The following is a 17,098-nucleotide window of genomic DNA, read 5'->3' as shown; positions in this document are numbered from 1 at the left end:
ATACCGTTGGGGGTTTATAGGACGATTATTTGATAGAATAAGAGCAAACACATTTATGTTAATTTTGTTTTATGTTTCCCCCAATCTTTGCTTTTTTTTTCCTGAGAAAAACTGGATAGTTTTTATGTGGTCAGTAAAAAGTAGTCTAATGGACATGGATATCCTGGAGCTGCTGCAATTTTACTGGACCTATAAAACTTTCAGCCCTGTTTATTGCTGCAGTAATTTTCATCTCCAGGGCACCATGGAGGAGAAGATCTATGATCGTCAGGTGACCAAGCAGTCTTTGTCCTATCGAGTGGTGGATCAGCAGCAGATTGAGAGGCACTTCACCCTTCATGAACTGACTGAACTTTACACATTTGAGCCAGACCTGCTGGACGACCCAAACTCCAAGAAAAGCAGAAGAACCACCTCTGTTTTGCCAAAGGTGACTTTATTTTCAGGTTCTTTGATGTAAATATTATACAAAGCTGTCTGACAAAGGCTTACATGATGAATTTATGTGTTTCTCAGGATGATGTCCTGGCACAGCTTTTACGAAACTGTAAAGACCAGATAGTGTCTTTCCACGAGCATGAATCTCTGCTGGACCATAAACAAGAGGAGGAGCTCAGTGAGGCAGAACGCAAAGATGCCTGGGCCGAGTACAAGGCCGAGGTAAAGAGCTGCTCACTGCAAAGCATGACGTATCATGAGCAGGGCTCTGTCTAGTGAAACTGCATGCCCTTGACTGTACAGTGTTTTACAGTATAACTCTGTGTGCTTACTGTGTGTAAATATGTGTCTTCCAGTCTTCCAACGCTCCGGCCAGCACGAGCCAGAACCTCTTGGATACGAAGACCAATGAACAGCTAGTGGTATACATAAATCTAATATTTTAAAACCTTTTCTTAGAACTGCTGCTGATTATGTTTGTGTTTTATACATATTACATAAAAATGTCTTTGCAGGAAATGCTGAATAAGAGCAGAACAGACGTATCGATGGCCTTCGGGTCAATGCAGAGTGTGATTATTCACACTATCGAGCGCTACATGTTGTCAATGGTGAGTGACATTAAGGTATCATGGTAAATGTGGTAAATGGGAGGATTCAAAATTGGTGTACATTTTGAACAAAATGGAAATGAAGGTCACGTCTGACACCTAGAATATGTTTTTCAAATGAACATTATGTTCATAATCATACATTTGTTGTTATTATTATTTTCAGAGTTTAATTATCACACCGCATCAAGGTGCCCTCCGCATAGGGGGTTATTTATAGCTTGGTATAGGCTTTTAGCCATTCATTGTCGAGGCACTGCTGCAGAAGTAGATGGATTTTGTTTTGCATTCGTTCATCTTCTCTACCTTCGATCTAAAATCGAGGTGGTTTTATACATGTCTGTGGCAAATGGTGAGTTGCTGACAAAGGACAATACAAGTCTGGCTCCCGAAGGCCCAAATGCAAATTGAGTTTGGGGGTTGCTAGGATGATTCAATTTACATCTTAGTGGTACCTGAGTCACTATTGAAATTACAGATGATCAAACAGGGAGCGTCAGAGATTCTGGATCATTTCCCGTGTAAGTGGTGTGACACCCTGCTTGGCTGAGCTCTCGTCACAATGACTCCCAACATTCTAAATGGGCCACTTTGTATTTCCTGTTGCAATGTTTGTTAAAGGTGCTATTGATAACACTGATAACAATCAGCCACTAGATGTCACATTCTCTCTCTCCCCCCGCTCCATTCCATTTACTTCACAACAAGTCGTTGCCAGGCCCTTACCATCAATCTCAGACATTTATCTGTTTTTTCCACACTAACTGACGACCCAGAAATCCCACGTGATACCAACTGTTATACTGTTGGCTCACAAACCTTGTTAAAATGGGAACCAAACGTCAAATATCTTCCACAGAGATAAACAAAACATTAATTGTGGACCCCGCCAACATTTTGAAAATGATTAATTCAGAATCATAATATTTTTTTTCAGGAAAAAGCCATGCATTTATTCGGCACCTTTCTAAAGGCTGTGTGGATGTATTATTGAAAAAAATATATTCATCTACATAAAAATCTTCAATCAATAAGTCCTTTAATACTGTAGCTGACAAGAAGTAAACTTGGACCAAAACTGTTACCCGAATAAGACAATGAACTGGTCTATAGTGTCTGCGTAACATCTCTGTGTTGATAAAGGTTTTTTAAATTAGATTAGCAGAATATAAATCAGCGATTTACTTATCCCACATCCATAATAATACACATATTAACACAAGCCTCCAAAAAAAGTTGAGAAAGGTCAAAACTTTTTTTTCTGTTTTGAGAATAAGACAGAAAAAGGTCAGATCTTATAAAAACTTTGAGGTTGAGCCTTGATTGATACTTTAGTTGTTCAAGTTTGAGGCGTACTCTTACCTCCTCCAACCAGCGTTTATGAGTGTTGTTACAGTTTTTGAGGAGGAACATTAGCTATGGGTCATCTGTTGACTGACATGCTAAGCAGAATGAAATACTTGTAGGAGCACATGAGAATTTTTTTTCTGTGGAGTTGATAAAATGCATCGCAGCACATTACTTTGCAGATAACAGATGATGCAAATGGCTCACAATGTCAACCTTATGTTACAGTTAAGATGGGTTGTCCAGAATATTCTTTGTACCTTCAGTATGTGTATTTTTAATTACAATTTCTTTCCTCATTTTTATAATGCCTGTGTATTTATAGTTTTTCTCTCACAAGGCATGTGCAGTATTTTACTCAACTTCTTTGTATTGTCTTTTTTGTCTTTGTATGTAATTTATTACTGTGTCTTTGGCTACGTATTGTTTTAAGTTGATTGCAGCTGTGTGTAGCACTATTCCCCAAGACAATAAAATATATCTTATCTAACCATTTATTTATGTTACAGCGGCAACAGTATCCTCTGCTGCCTGAGGCCAAAGTTCAGGCCAAAGCTGTTTATTGGAAAGAGTTGGATCAGAAGGAGCAGGAACGTAGACAGGCCCATTATCGAGACACTCTTTCACAGCAACAAACGGTAAGTCATTTTTACATGCGAGACCATGTGCGTACATATTTGTACAAATAGTCTTTCTCATGTTTCAATCATATCCCACCACAGCTCACATTCAACATTCAGGCAATACTGAACAGTCGACGGATGCAAGCGGTGTCGATGCAGACGACCGTGACCACTGTGACTCAGCCTGGACAGACTTGAACGAGAAAATGCTCTACGAGTGACTAAGAATGTACGTTTTACCACTGTGGCATTAGAGTAAATCATTGTCAGACAGTTAAAACATTGTAACGGTAGCATATTAACACATTTCTTTAGGATTTCAGATAATGTAATTTCAATAGTAATGTCCAGGTGCACTGACAGTTTTGTAACACTTTGAGCACTTTAACTTACACCTTATATGTAATTGAGTTGTACAAATATCTTTTATAGTTTGCAAAAACAAGAGTTGTTCAGCTGTCCCAAAAAAACATTTTGTGGAGTCCAAACATCAGTTTGATGGTTTACAAACAGTAGGGTTACTGTACTTGCCTTATTATGATTTTTACCTTAATATGTTTTGCTATTGAATTAAAAATGTTATATGTTTTTTAAGCAGTTGTTATAAGTATATAATAAATTAACTAAATAACAGAAAATTGGTTGTTGTGTCCATGTTTGTGAACCAGCAACAAGATTCAGGCCATGACAGAGTTAGCGAAGATATTTTTTATCTTGTAGAAGAGCTTGAAGTGTTAATAGTGCGAATATCGGTTCACTGTTTTATAAACAAAAAAATCCTTTTAGTTGTGACGGAGCCCTGTGGGAATTGTATTGGACAACGAATTTGAAACTTTTTGTAAGGGAAAATCATTTTCTTATCTTTTCAAGAATACCACCCTCTGAAATGGTATGCATATGTAGCTTAAATGTGAATGTGTGTAGCTACAGAGTGTCAGTGTTGGTCAGCGTGTGCTACATTCACTTTCTTCATGACATAAACCAACCGAAGTCTCCCTCCAGATTCTCCTAGTAGAAACAGAGCAGCTGTTCAGCCACTGAGTTGTTCCCCTGAGAGGAAGGCTCCATGCCCGTAAGTTCATCTGTTAATTAATGAAAGCAAGCCAGCTGCAGTGGTGTAAACCCCTCAAAGGTTTCCCTCAGGCTCCACTTCATCTCACAATAGTGCAAAAGGAAGCAGTGAGTACTGAAATACACAAAAATGTAGGTAAAAAAAACAGGATACATTTCTTATAAATTATATTTTTAGTTGGTATAAAAGGCATTAGACCGGGGAAAGATTACCGTAAGTCTTTGTGCGCGTACACATACAGCAGTTCATACAAAATTTGGCAGTTTCACCATCATAAAAAAAAGGTGCTGGTGTTCGTACACTTGCTTGCACGATCACCGTGAAAGTAGTATGGATATGTGCACACATAAATACAAATATCCTTAGTCTGTCCAATTTATCTTTGACGATATGTATTGTTCCCTTTCACAAATGTTATCCAAGATTAATATGCTCGAGTTAGGGATATAAGCTCAAAGGGTAATGTGGTTCACTTCGGTTCAAACAGTAGAAAATGTTACATTTTAATACTTTACGTGGATCAACTAGTTAGAGGTTGTATGACGGTATTAACTATTGTAATGCTTAAAATACACTGGTAATGTTGAGTTAAAAGTCGAGCAGGAAAGAAAACACGGATTGGAAATTGCCGACTAAAGCTGGAATGACATTTAACCACCAAATCTTGGGATGACATGCATGCAGTCGATCAGGGTACAGGAGCTGGAGAGTATCCCAACAAGCACTGGGCAGAAGAGACAACAGTCCATCGCAGGTTATCATGTTGATCACATTCACACCCAATGTTGTTTAAAATAGTTGCTTGACTTAAATGTGTTTAGAACGGAAGAGGTGATGCACACACTCACAGGGAGAAAACTCCACAACAAATAAACACACGTGTTGGAAAGAAAACATCAACAAGCGAGTAAAGGTTCAAAATAAATTATTTACGGACCGCCAAATTTTACGTCCTTGTAACTAGTTGGTTTAGTGAGGTGTAAAAAATAAGGGATAACACTGCACTCAGACACAGTCATCTTTTAAGTTAATTAATATAAACTTGGTATATTAAAAAAATAATCATTTCGGTCCACAAAAAGTAGTCTTTCACAGTGACGGCTGTAGTTTCCTGAAGTCCTAGAAGTCTGACCCTCCAGAAGGAGTTTTAGTCTCTTATATGAATACGTTTATTCTCCATCGCTAATGTTTGAAGCTTGATGTGTTTCTCAGTCTGTCCACAGTAAAAAAAAAAAAAAAAAAGCTGGGCTGAGCTCCGAGCTGTGCAGTCATCAGGTAACATGGAGTGGCTGTTAGTGTCCTGTATCCAGGTCCCTCATGTACTCCTGAAGTGCCAACAGCCTGGCGTCGATCTCCGACAGCTCAGCACCCGTATCTAAGGAGCTCTCTGAGGTGGAGATGTAAAATGATAAGATGTTTTGTGTGGTGGATAGCTTTTAGAAATCAATATTAATAATTTTATTGCAGCAAAAATGTAAAAGACTTGCATTAATTACCTTTGTCTTTCATTCGGTGTGTTGGAGTACTGCATAATGGCTTCCTGGTCAAAAGGCCTCCTCTAGACTAGAAACGGATAAATCGCACATTAATAGGATAAGACTGGCGATATTCTGTATTTTTTTTTTATTGTCAACAAATCCCATAAAAACCCATCAATGAATGGCTCTTACTAACAAGTATTGTCTATGTAACCAGAGCTAATTCCTTGGAGCCCCGTTCACACAGAGATTCCCACAATACTGCCATAAAGACCATCCGCCGTTACGCCGGCTTTGCTTTTTCGCACTGAACGAAACAACAGCAGCATAATGATGAATAACCCCGGTGTGTCATTTTAGAAAGCACGCCACATCACGGGAGCAAAAGGGGCGTAGCGTTAAACACAACAGCGTTTGCGTCTAGTGTGTGTGCGCGTGTAGTCTTGCCGTGCCGGCTGTCCTTTTCACACAGATGTCGGCTCGCCCCATTCTGTCTCTGTATTTTTCATACAAAACCGCAAGGCGGAATAACGGCACAACATTCCTGCCTTGAACAGGCTGTGTGAAAGGGGCTTTTAATAACCAGGCCACTCACCACACTGGGTCCATTGTAAGTCTGTTTTCTTCCTCTGTAAACACAGAAAAACAAATGTTAAAATAACCGGCTAAAACAACAGACTTCACAAAACCTATCCGGAGGTAAATCCCATCACCTGAACATCGTTTTGGCCATTTCATCCATATCCACTAACGAGCCGTCAGAGGAGTTCCTGCTCCCTCTCCGCTCCACTGATAAACTCCTGCCTCTGCTGCCAGACCGGACCATCTGAGGATAGGCCTCTCTGGAGCGTGAACGCCCCCTCTCAGGGATAATGGGTGATGTCATCATGTCCCTCCGTACCTTCCTCTGTCTGACACAGAAAACAGAGTTAAAGCTATTGTTCCGAGCAGATCAAATATCGGTGCTGTCAAAGAAAAAAAATGATTGAGACCAACTTTTTGAAATCTGCCTCTTTCAGTCTGCGCTGTCTGTCCTGGATGTAAGCAGTTGGGTCAAAGCGTTGACCCCGTGACCCTGTAAGATAGAACGTGGGAATATTAAGAAAACTAGTGTCAGAAATAACGGCAAACTACCGCAACATCATGAGCAGAGCCAGTACCAGTTGGAGAAGGTGACATCCTGGGTATGCGAGCTCGTGGTCCCGAAGAGTCTGCTCTTCTTCCCCTTTCCTCTGACCTTTGCCCTCTGTCCTCCATCCGTTCTCTAGATCCTGAGCGAGCCCGGCCTGTCCCGTACCCCGACCTCCTCTCGCGGGAGAGAGAGCGATAGATTTCCCCGTCGACTCGAGAGCTGACGTGACTGGACACAGGCGTCACTCTGCTGCAGACACATAAAGAGGAGGTGCGCAAAGTAGGTAAATATTATTCAGATTTAACATTTTCTTTCTTCACATTATAAGTGAATGAATGAAAGAGAGAGAAAGTAAAGATATAGTACATGCTTAGAATGTCTAACCCTCTACGCAGTAGCGCCAGCTCACTGGTGAGACTCTTGACACGTACACGGAGAGCACACTCTGATGCTCTCAGCTCCTCGAACTAGCCAGGACAGGGAATGACGAATGTTAAAAGTTACAAAGGAAACACCATAAATCTTTTAGACTACTTTGAGAAGCTGAAGAGATCCACCTGCTCCATTAGGAGTCGCTGCTCCTGGCATCTCTTGCTCGCCGAGCGTTGACTTTTGGCCCTCTCCTTGACGAGCTGCTCCTCCAGCGTCCTCACCACTTCTCTGGCCCTCCAGTCCTCCCGTCCAGGTGTGGAACCGCTTCCACTGACCTGCAATCGCTCCAAAACCTTAGCCATAGCCTCTTTCTCTTCTTTCACCGCAGCCAGCCTTGAAAACAGTAGGAGACATTCTTTTTAAAAAAAGCCCCACATCTCTTCATGTTGGTCACGGTGATGGAGATGAGATGCAACCTACTCTGCTCGTAGCCGCTGTATTTCTAGTTCTGCCGATTTGTTAATTCCATGAGAGGAGACGGTGCTGAGCTCAGCCCTCAGAGCTCGGACTTCCTTCTGCAGGGCAGCCGGGTCAGGCTTACCCACATAGGGCAGCGGTAAGGGGTAGTGTATCCTACAAGTACAAAACAGTCAGCAAATCATGAGTTATTATTAACAAAATACTGAGCAACCAAACAAAATGATGTTAAATGTGTGACTATGTAATGTATGTTGCCGCAAAGACACAAACCTGTCAAACTCCACGGTGTATATGAGGATTAGATATCTTTTGGCTGTGAGGACAGACGACTGCTGGTGGCCGCGAGGACGACTAACCACTCCTGCTTTTCTGTTACGTAGCAGCTCCAGGTCAGCGTAGGTCAAGAGGTCAAGTGTAACCGAATCACTCATCTGCAGAAAAAAGCTCAAGTTAACTATATAACATTAGAAATAAAACAGGCTTTATGGCCACCAACTTGGGGAAACACAAAACTTATAAAAGATATTAATGTTATTATGATGGTGGCCTCAAGGGCTGCAACTAATAATTATTTTCATTGTCGATTAATCTGTCGCTTACTTTATAACAATTAAGTTGTTTGGTCTATAAAATGTCAGAAAATGGTGAAAAATGTCGATCAGTGTTTCCCAAAGCCCAGGATGACATCCTCAAATGTCTTGGTTTGTCCACAACTCAAAGATATTCCGTTTACTGTCATACAGGAGTAAATTTAAATACAAAAAAGGATAATTATGTTTTTTTCTCTTCATCGTGAATCTAATGTGACATTAAAGTGTTATTTAGATACAATTATTAGAATTTTTTTTGTTTCACCGAGTGTGTCCAGTTTAGACCGATTTCTAAATGTACCCAAATTTCCAATTGATCCCTCTTATTTTCCTCCAGGCCCTCTTCTTGTGGCCACTGTTCCTTAACATGAAAAGCAGAGAGGGAATAAGACAGCTCTGGATAACTGAACATTTTTCGCTCAAGTGGAAACACTGAACTCGAATGAATGCGTCTCGCATCCGCTCACACAGCCTCGAGCAAATCTGTGTCTGTTCACATCTTTCTATTGACTTTGTATGCATTTGTGCCACCACTGCATTTTTCCCCATTCTATCAGAGTGCACCTTCAAACACACCTTTCTAACAGCTGATTCCAACATGCTGCAGAAAATAGGGAACTGCTTGAAGTTCCCGGTTTTGCGTGTGAGGTCCTCAATGTCTAAAAAAGAAGAAGAATGAAATGGTGTGAGTGAGACTATTTGTGCCTGTGATGACATTTAAACTATAATAAATGTATTCTACTTACATGCTGGATCAAAGTCCCCCCTCCATTGATCTGCTGTCATTGAGTCAGAGATTTCGACTATCAGCAAACCCTTGTCCACCTCGATCTTCACAGAAAACTCCACTCCTCGAACTACAATATCCTCCATCACCTCAGAGCCCTCCTCCATCGCTCTGGGTCTGTGAAGGACAAATAAATGATTCTTAGGAATTAGGAGCAACTGGAACCAACTCCTCTACTGTTCAAAAACAAAGCTGGGTAATGTTAGTGGGCAATTTCACAAGTTTCTGTATGGTTAAGGATTGCCATGCCACAGAGCTACATACGTTTGATGCCAAGAACTAATCTAAAGCACGATCTATAACCCTGATTTGAAGAAAACTATTTTTCAGCATCTTGCAAAGTCAAAAAACGTGAGGGCTCAATGTTAAGTGTTGGCACTTGTCCCAGAGTCTGGTGGCGGTTCAGGATTTAAATCTTTAGCCTCCTAGCAGAGCCATCAAGATCATATCAAACCTCTTGACACATAACATTTGGACACATCTGAACCTGATTCCCTGTCGCTTAAAGATGTTAACAAGGGGAATTTAAATGGAGACCACTGTATTCTGTTCAAAATCAGTTATTAAATAATACATGCAAAGTTTTGGAGTGTTTCATGTCCACTAGTGGGTTCATGACCTGAGAGAAACAACCCAAAAGCCACATTATCAGTAAGTCAGGTAGTGCGTACATCATGTGCATGTCCTGTTTTCTACTCACAGGATTGGTTTTGGAGAGTCTGTTATATTTGTACTTCATTTAGATTTATTTGTGCAGATTTGCATTTATTTCTTTGACATTCTATGTTATTTTTTTATGTCTAATAGTATTAGTTGTGAAACATTAAACGTGGGGGTAAAGCCACTATAGAAGAGGTTAGATGTCTGTTATCTTGTATTTAGCTGTAGGTAGAACTCCTCAGGGGTGAGCTAGCTATTAGTATCCTTATTTTAAACGTATCCACATAATAATTCTGTCTCTCTCTCCTATTTCACCCCCAGATGTCTCCTGGCTCACCTCACCCAGCCTGTCCTCAGCTTGTCCTACCTCACCCAGCCTGTCCTACCTCACCCAGCCTGTCATCAGCCAGTCCTCATCCACACACACACCATGAGGGGCGCTAGTGAGCCAGCAGAGTCCGTTTCAAAAGGTGTGATCATCAGTTTTATTGGGTAAAAGTTGTGGTTGGTTGGTCATATCATATGTCGAGGAATCAGCAAATGTCTTAGGACCTGTTTTACGAGGTAAGATATTCATTGTATCTCTTTTGTTGCATTTAACTGCTGTTAGATTTCGCGCTTGACTTCACTTTGTACCGCGCAGAGAGTGAAAGCGACTCACACGAGTCTGTGCGAACCTCATCTTTAACCTGCACAGCCAACATTGGACACACTGATAGTCTGGATAGTTCACTATCACGTTACGTTTCAGTGTTCGCGTTATTAAAAAGATAATTGCGGGCTTCTGAAACATGCTACGTCTTCTACTGCTCTGTCAATAGATCAGCTAACGTTAACGGTTAGCTATTGTTAGCTAATGTTAGCTAGCATGGTCGTTAGCGTTAGTTAGCGCCGGGTCACAGTTAGGTCAACTTAGTTAACATGAGTCGCAGCTAGATAACCAGGCTATCTGTATGTGAATCACTCGACTACTGTTCACCACTGTGTGAATAAAGGGCAAACAATCACGTTACCTTTGGTCGCAGTAATGCTCCGTAATGAGGTTAGCTGTCAACACATAGCTAGACGGAGGTAACACATCTCTCTGCGATAGCTAGCTGAAGTGCATGAAGCAGCTAGCAGCTCGCTTTGTGCTGCTATACAGTCCAACAGCATGTGGAAGCCACCGGGCACCGTTGAGACGGGACGGGAGCGGTTCAATAACCGGGAACCGTTCAATTCTTCTTCTTCACTTTGCTCTGCCTCCGCTGCCTCTTCTTCCTCTGCTTAGTCTGTAGGGAGGCTCGACCGCTCTCCGGCGTGTTGCTGCCCTCTACAGGTAGTCACAGGTAGTGAACAGACACTACAACAGACACTACCTCCACACTGCTATGACACTAGGCTGAACATTAATAGTGCTAGAAGAATATCAGTTATATAGTAGCAATATAACTATCTAAATGCTCCATTAGAAAATGTACATTTGAAAAAATGACTGAAATAAAGATACAGAAGAATCATAAATTATAATATTGCTGCAGAAAAATGCAAATGTGCTATAAAATGCAAAATATACTTTATATCGCAAGTAAAAGTACCCAATATGCAGAAAATGGAGTATGTTTATATTATTACAACTTTTGCATACATTTGTAAGTATTATTTTAATAATATATTTTAATTATAGAGGCTTTTTCATAGTACTCAAAGACACTTTACACAAGTGTAGTTGGTGGAAGTGGAGCTAACTTCAACTGCTTTATATACTGTGATAGTTTAATTTCTAACAGTGCATCATATTTTATGAATGTTTTGTATGTAATTAATCTGCACAGTCACTATAGTAGCTTGAGTTGTCAAATAAATATAATGGAGGATATAGGTACAATATTTTCCTCCAGATAGTGGTAGGTTTGCACCGATCCGACTTTTTCAGTCCTGATACCGATATCGATACCTGGGCTTTGGGTATCGATCGATACCGATTACTGATCCGATACCAGTGTTTAATTAATAAAATGTATGCCTCACTGTGTGGGAGTGACTGGGATCATTCTTTCATGTATAAGGCAACATCAGGCTTGACTTAAACATCGCTTTCCTAACTTTGTAAAACAAAATGTAACAAATAAATATAAATTTACTGAATTTCTATTTATTATTAAGATAATACATTGTGCAGCAGCAACAAAAAAACTTCCAAATTAACAAGAATTAGAATTCAAGTGTGAACCTTTTTAATGCAGCAACAAATTGAGTCAGTATTGGCCCAATATCAGTATCGGTGCATCCCTAGACAGAACCAAGAATCTCTTCATATTTGTCAAGCTGGTACCAGTTATATATTTTTAATATATCAAAATTCTAATAGTAGACACATGTTGACAAAACATCTGTGTGTTCGGCCTTTAGCTGTTTGCTTACTTAAGTATTTAAAAGCAGTTTTGAGTGGAAAACAGGCACTTCCTGTAAATGTTTGATGAACCTGTTGCACAAGCTCAGAGCAGACCCTGCCCTCTCTTCACGCAGTCTTGCTGAAGGGCTGTTTCCACGGAGACGTTGTTCACCCCTAAGGCAAAAAGTCGAGTGACTGAGTCTGAAGTCTGCTGCTTGTCTGTAACGACGCAGAAGAACACAGGCAGCAGAGGAGAGTGACCTGGAGTGTGTGTGTGTCTGTGTGCTAAAGAATGACTGACTTTTTTGGTCTTCCCATGCAGAACTCCGCATGGAAGAAACATAAAAGTTGTGGGACTTCATCTCTCCTCCCCATGACTCCCAGGAAACCTCAGCAGTGGCTGCAAGTGGTGGGACATGCAGGTTTGTTCATTTGGTCTTACTTTTCTTTTTTTTTTTTGTTCCTCAGCGGGTCTAATTTTGTTTAAAAAATATCTACAATGTAAGTAATGGAATAAATATGGTTAGTCTTCTTTTCTTTGCTTGTCTTCACAGGGAGCTTTCACGTTGGTGATTATGGCACACTGCTGAAGAGTTTTTGTGAGGGAGAGCAACAATGCTACCTCAGGTTGATGGAGGACTCTTTGAGGCCCTTTGTTCCAGCATACCACGGTGTGGTGCAGCGGGACGAGCAGGATTACAACATGATGGACAACTTGCTTACCCATTTCAACTCACCTGCCATCATGGACTGCAAGATGGGGAGCCGGTAAGTTTTAACAGGGTAATTTTTGTCACTGAGAGCTTTTGACTGAGTTTTCAGGCAAATTTGAAGGAGGAGACATATAGTGCAGCACTAAATCTCAAAAAGGCCTAATATTTTTTTATATATCCTGAATATATTAGTGGCTGAAATACAAAATTATAGAACTCCCATACATTTGCTGGATGTATGTCCTTTCTCTCTCCCCCTTTCCAATCTATCGACTGTACTGTCAAATAAATGCCTAAAAAAATAACCTTAAAAAAAAATGTATTATACAGCATTGTTGAAAACTCGATTCTATTGATTAATCAAGGCGATCTGTGGTCTGTTATTTCTTTATAGTAGACCGTTGCTATGTATAACAGACCATTGCTATGGGCGCAGTTCTGATGTCGGACTCTGGCGGACTGTTTTTGTGTCAAATTATTGATTTCTTAAGTTAGTAGCCGTGTAATAAGCGGGATAATGTACAGCTAGCAGGTCATTGTTGTGAAAGAAACTCCTTCAGGGCGATGAGAGAGTGTGGGTGTGGCATCGCCCTGTCAGGGTTTCTTTCAAAACAATGACCGGCTTGTTGTACATTAACCCGTAAGTTGTCAAACAGAAAAAAAAGATTTTCATGGAGAATAATAAATTATTTCTAAATACTTAACAAATAAGCATCTGTTACACTCAAATTATATTATTGTGTCTTATGTTAAAGCAATATGTTCCTCTTTGAAGCATTTCATCTGTCACAGTTATAGTATATTAGCCTTTAATGGAATTAAAGGTAGGGTTGGTAGTGCTGTTCAAATATTTTTTTTTGTTATATTCAGCCTTATATTCAGCCTGAATGAAATGATTGGACGGGCTTTGGGATTGGACTTTCTCTCTAGATTTAGGGACTTTTGGAACTAATGCTGTTAGCTACTTTCATTGGAAAAGAGTTGTCAACACTGGGCTGGGTTTTTAGGTTGGATGATTTTTAAAATCTAGTGTACTCTTGCTAGTTTCTCAGCATTACCGTCCCTACTTTTAATAAGCTCCAGTCACAATAATAATGAGGCACTGTTCATCACAGCACATACCTCGAGGCGGAGCTGCTAGTGGCCAGAGAGCGGCCCCAGCCTCGTAAAGACATGTATGAGAAGATGGTGGCTGTGGACCCAGAGGCCCCAACGGTCCAGGAACGAGCCCAGCAGGCAGTGCTGAAAACCAGGTATATGCAGTGGAGGGAGACGCTGAGCTCCACAACATCTCTGGGTTTCCGCATCGAAGGATTCGGGGTAAGCCCCAATGTCTATCAAAGGTGGTTGTGTCAGGTCATTGATTCATCTTGATATACTGTATAGCGAATAAATTAGGCTATGTTGACAATCTTTGAAAAGTGCAGTTTGTTTTTTGCAGCAATAAATGTCTATCTTTATAGTGTAATTAGTTGTAACCTGTACATTTCCTGTGCAGAAGTCAGATGAAGAATGTCACACAAACTTCAAAAGGACCAAAAGCAGAGAGCAAGTGATGGAAGCACTGGACAACTTTGTTGAGTCCAATACGCAGATTGTGGTGAGTGTGACCATCACTGACTTTCATTTACACATACATTTGATTTTCCTCTCCTCTCTTGTAAATCTTGTATCTTTCCCTTCAGTGGGGCTATCTGAGACGGTTGAAACAACTGCGGCAGGTCTTGGAGGCGTCAGACTTCTTCAGAACACATGAGGTTAGATGTTGGGGAGTTTTGTTAAACAGTTTCGTAAATGTTTTGAACAGGATTTTGGAAATGTAAAGGAAAGAACCATTCAGCTTGTTCCAAAAGAGCAGTATTGGAAAACTATGGTGCCCTTTTTTTGTTGGCTGGTGTAGGCAAGCTTAGGCTGATAATATAGCGCATTTGTCCACTGGTGGAACGTTTTCCTAACAGCTGTGTCTCTGCAGGTTGTGGGCAGTTCCCTACTGTTTCTACATGACTGGACAGGCAGAACAGGGGTCTGGATGATTGACTTTGGAAAGACAGCGGCATTGCCAGCACACCTCACCTTGGACCACCGCACTCCCTGGGTAGAGGGCAATCGAGAAGATGGCTACCTGTGGGGTCTGGACAACCTCATTGATATACTTGCCAACATGCTGCCACGGACCTGAACGCCTCTCTAAACATGTAAATTTACTCTTAATCCTTCCTTCACCACTCATACCTGAGTTACTGCAGATGCACTAGCATCTGAAAAGGTTGTGTCGTCAGAATTGTGGGAATTAACTATATTGGAAAATACAATATGAGGGTGTACAAAAAGGAAGATGTTATTGATTATAAAAGTAAATACTTTCCAGAACAGACTTTTTTCAGCAAATTAGGCCCACAACATTGATCAAAAGGTCATTGGTGATTTGTGGAATCTCAATCTGAGCCTTTTAAAGTTTGACCACTGAACAGACCAACAGTCACCTGTACTGCACTGCCACTAACACTGAGCTCACCCTGTAAGAGCCAAACACATTCTCAGTTTCCAGCAGGAGACGCCGATCCTACTGTCTGGAGATGACACTGCTCATTATTTCAGGAAAAACATGGCACAAGCATTTATAAGCCAAAGATATGGTTTCTCCCCTCTGGCTTGAGATGATCAGCAGTTTAAATGTCACACTGTGTCATTAAAATGGTGCTAAAACTATAAAAGTGGATTTTGGAATTTGTTTGCCTCACTATTATCATCATTAGTTTTCACACATTCGATTGTGAAATAATTTCACCATTTATGGATTGGAGTTGGGATTACATTCCACCATTAAAGGAACAGTGTGTAACATTTAGGGGTATCTATTGGCAGAAATGAAATATAATATAAATAAGTATGTTTTGGAGACCAAGAATAGGTAGGGTGTTCCTTGTGGTCCAGCAATATTAGACCTTTGCACATAGTGATTTATGGGTTATGGGGTTAATGGTTTGATTTTCACATTAAATTTGATCTTATTTTCAGTCTTGTCTTTTTGATTATGAGGGGCTAAAAACCCTGGCTATTGTTTTTAGCAATGCTAGCGGCGTGGTTCTAGGGAAGACAATGTCGGTCGGTCAGTCCACCATTTTAGTCCACACGGAAATATCTGCAAAACTATTGGACGGATATGCCGAAAATTTTGTACAGACGTTCATGGTCCCACCACCATGAGGTTAACATTTGAGTAAAATGTCCCAACAACTATTGGATTGCCACGAAGTAGCAACATCAACAAGTCAAAATTTGAGTTTGTCCAATACATAATACCTGCAAAACTGATGACATTCCCATCATCCTCAGTCATACTCACTTTGTGTTTACTGCAAATCAGCAAATGTTAAAGAGGATCTATTATGCTTTTGTGCTTTTCCCTTTCCTTTAGTGTGATATATGTTTTTTTGTGCATGTAAAAGGTCTTCAAAGTTACAAAGTCCACGCCAAAGGGAGTTACTCTCCCCCACAGAAACACTACTCCTGAACTGCCTGAAACGCCTTTGTGCCGCCTTTTCTTCCGTAACGTGGTGATGTCACCAAGTAATACATTTGCATAACACCTGCTTAGCAGCTCGTTTGGCACATCCTCAAACAAAGCTAGTTTGAGCGAAGCTGGAGCCGAGTCTGGCGAGTTTGGTTCGGTTGACCAATCACAACAGTGGGCCAGCTGACCAATCAGAGGAGTCTGAACTTTTTGGGAGGGCGGGGGGAGGAGTTCAAACAGAGCGTTTCAGACAGAGGGTGAAAAGAGGTGCTGCAGCACAGCCGGGATGAGAAAAATAAAGTTTTTTTTTTAACAATAATGCATGTAAACATTTTCTAGTAGAAACCAAAATACAAGTATGCACCTGAAAATAAGCATAATCCTCTTTAACATGCTTAACTAATATGGTGAAAATGGTGAACATTATACCATCTAAACATCAAAATGTTAGCATTATGACATTAGCATTTATCTCAAAGCACAGTTGTGTCTATGTACAGCCTCACAGGGCCGCTAGCATGGCTATAGACACTTCATCTTTTTCATTTACAAGTCAAATTTAAGGCCTGAAGACAGCAATAGTAGATAAACATTATTTGATGGATTGTTTCAGCACAATGATACATAATAATGTAACACAACATTTCTACTCTTATCTATTTAAAGACCAGTGACCAGAGTTTATGCTACTATAACTGTTGGCCAAATTTACTGATCATTTTTTTGTCAGTGTCCCATGGAGTCTTTAAAATTTGAATGAAATCTCCTTATATCCTTACTGCGACTGACACCTTGACAGGAACTCTCTGGTTTAAATTTGGATCTTTTTGTCTCAGTAGTGGTTTAGGTCATGATGACTCATGAAAACCAGGTGTTTTTAGTCCTCATTCGAGGCATGACGGTTGAT

At 40.6% G+C, this 17,098-nt stretch overlaps 3 protein-coding genes across 6 annotated transcripts in view; 2 read left to right on the top strand and 1 right to left on the bottom strand.

Moving 5' to 3' along the window:
* Positions 1-3,657, top strand: part of LOC119475168 (transcriptional regulator ATRX-like) — a 30,229-nt gene extending 26,572 nt beyond the window's left edge. The window contains exons 30-35 of the mRNA XM_037747622.1: positions 239-430; positions 517-660; positions 795-860; positions 954-1,049; positions 2,906-3,034; positions 3,119-3,657. Coding sequence (XP_037603550.1) covers positions 239-430; positions 517-660; positions 795-860; positions 954-1,049; positions 2,906-3,034; positions 3,119-3,217 — 726 coding nt within the window. The 3' untranslated portion in view covers positions 3,218-3,657. The remainder of the gene's footprint in view (positions 1-238; positions 431-516; positions 661-794; positions 861-953; positions 1,050-2,905; positions 3,035-3,118) is intronic.
* Positions 3,658-4,243: 586 nt separating this feature from the next.
* Positions 4,244-10,752, bottom strand: ccdc61 (coiled-coil domain containing 61). Of its 3 annotated transcripts, none has more exons than XM_037747623.1 (13): positions 10,604-10,752; positions 8,890-9,047; positions 8,720-8,802; positions 7,824-7,984; positions 7,554-7,706; positions 7,259-7,466; positions 7,068-7,168; positions 6,730-6,950; positions 6,566-6,644; positions 6,283-6,480; positions 6,165-6,198; positions 5,588-5,654; positions 4,244-5,478 (listed from the first exon to the last, which is right to left on the bottom strand). In XM_037747623.1, the coding sequence occupies exons 2-13, from the start codon at positions 9,035-9,037 to the stop codon at positions 5,384-5,386; spliced, it is 1,548 nt and encodes a 515-aa protein (XP_037603551.1). In that variant the 5' UTR covers positions 9,038-9,047; positions 10,604-10,752; the 3' UTR covers positions 4,244-5,383. The 3 variants fall into 3 exon arrangements, with proteins under 3 accessions (XP_037603551.1, XP_037603552.1, XP_037603554.1); XM_037747624.1 differs by having other exon boundaries at positions 7,086-7,168; XM_037747626.1 differs by having other exon boundaries at positions 6,730-6,947; positions 7,086-7,168.
* itpkca (inositol-trisphosphate 3-kinase Ca) lies at positions 9,996-15,391 on the top strand. 2 transcript variants are annotated; one of them, XM_037747627.1, is made up of 7 exons: positions 9,996-10,154; positions 12,287-12,386; positions 12,519-12,732; positions 13,793-13,997; positions 14,176-14,277; positions 14,363-14,434; positions 14,650-15,391. In XM_037747627.1, the coding sequence occupies exons 2-7, from the start codon at positions 12,338-12,340 to the stop codon at positions 14,854-14,856; spliced, it is 849 nt and encodes a 282-aa protein (XP_037603555.1). In that variant the 5' UTR covers positions 9,996-10,154; positions 12,287-12,337; the 3' UTR covers positions 14,857-15,391. The 2 variants fall into 2 exon arrangements, with proteins under 2 accessions (XP_037603555.1, XP_037603556.1); XM_037747628.1 differs by lacking the exon at positions 9,996-10,154 and adding an exon at positions 10,776-10,908.
* Positions 15,392-17,098: the final 1,707 nt, after the last annotated feature.

The sequence above is a fragment of the Sebastes umbrosus genome, chromosome 17 (genome assembly GCF_015220745.1).
Source record: "Sebastes umbrosus isolate fSebUmb1 chromosome 17, fSebUmb1.pri, whole genome shotgun sequence".
NCBI classification, from domain to species: domain Eukaryota; kingdom Metazoa; phylum Chordata; class Actinopteri; order Perciformes; family Sebastidae; genus Sebastes; species Sebastes umbrosus.
This window is presented reverse-complemented; position numbering and strand designations above follow the sequence as displayed.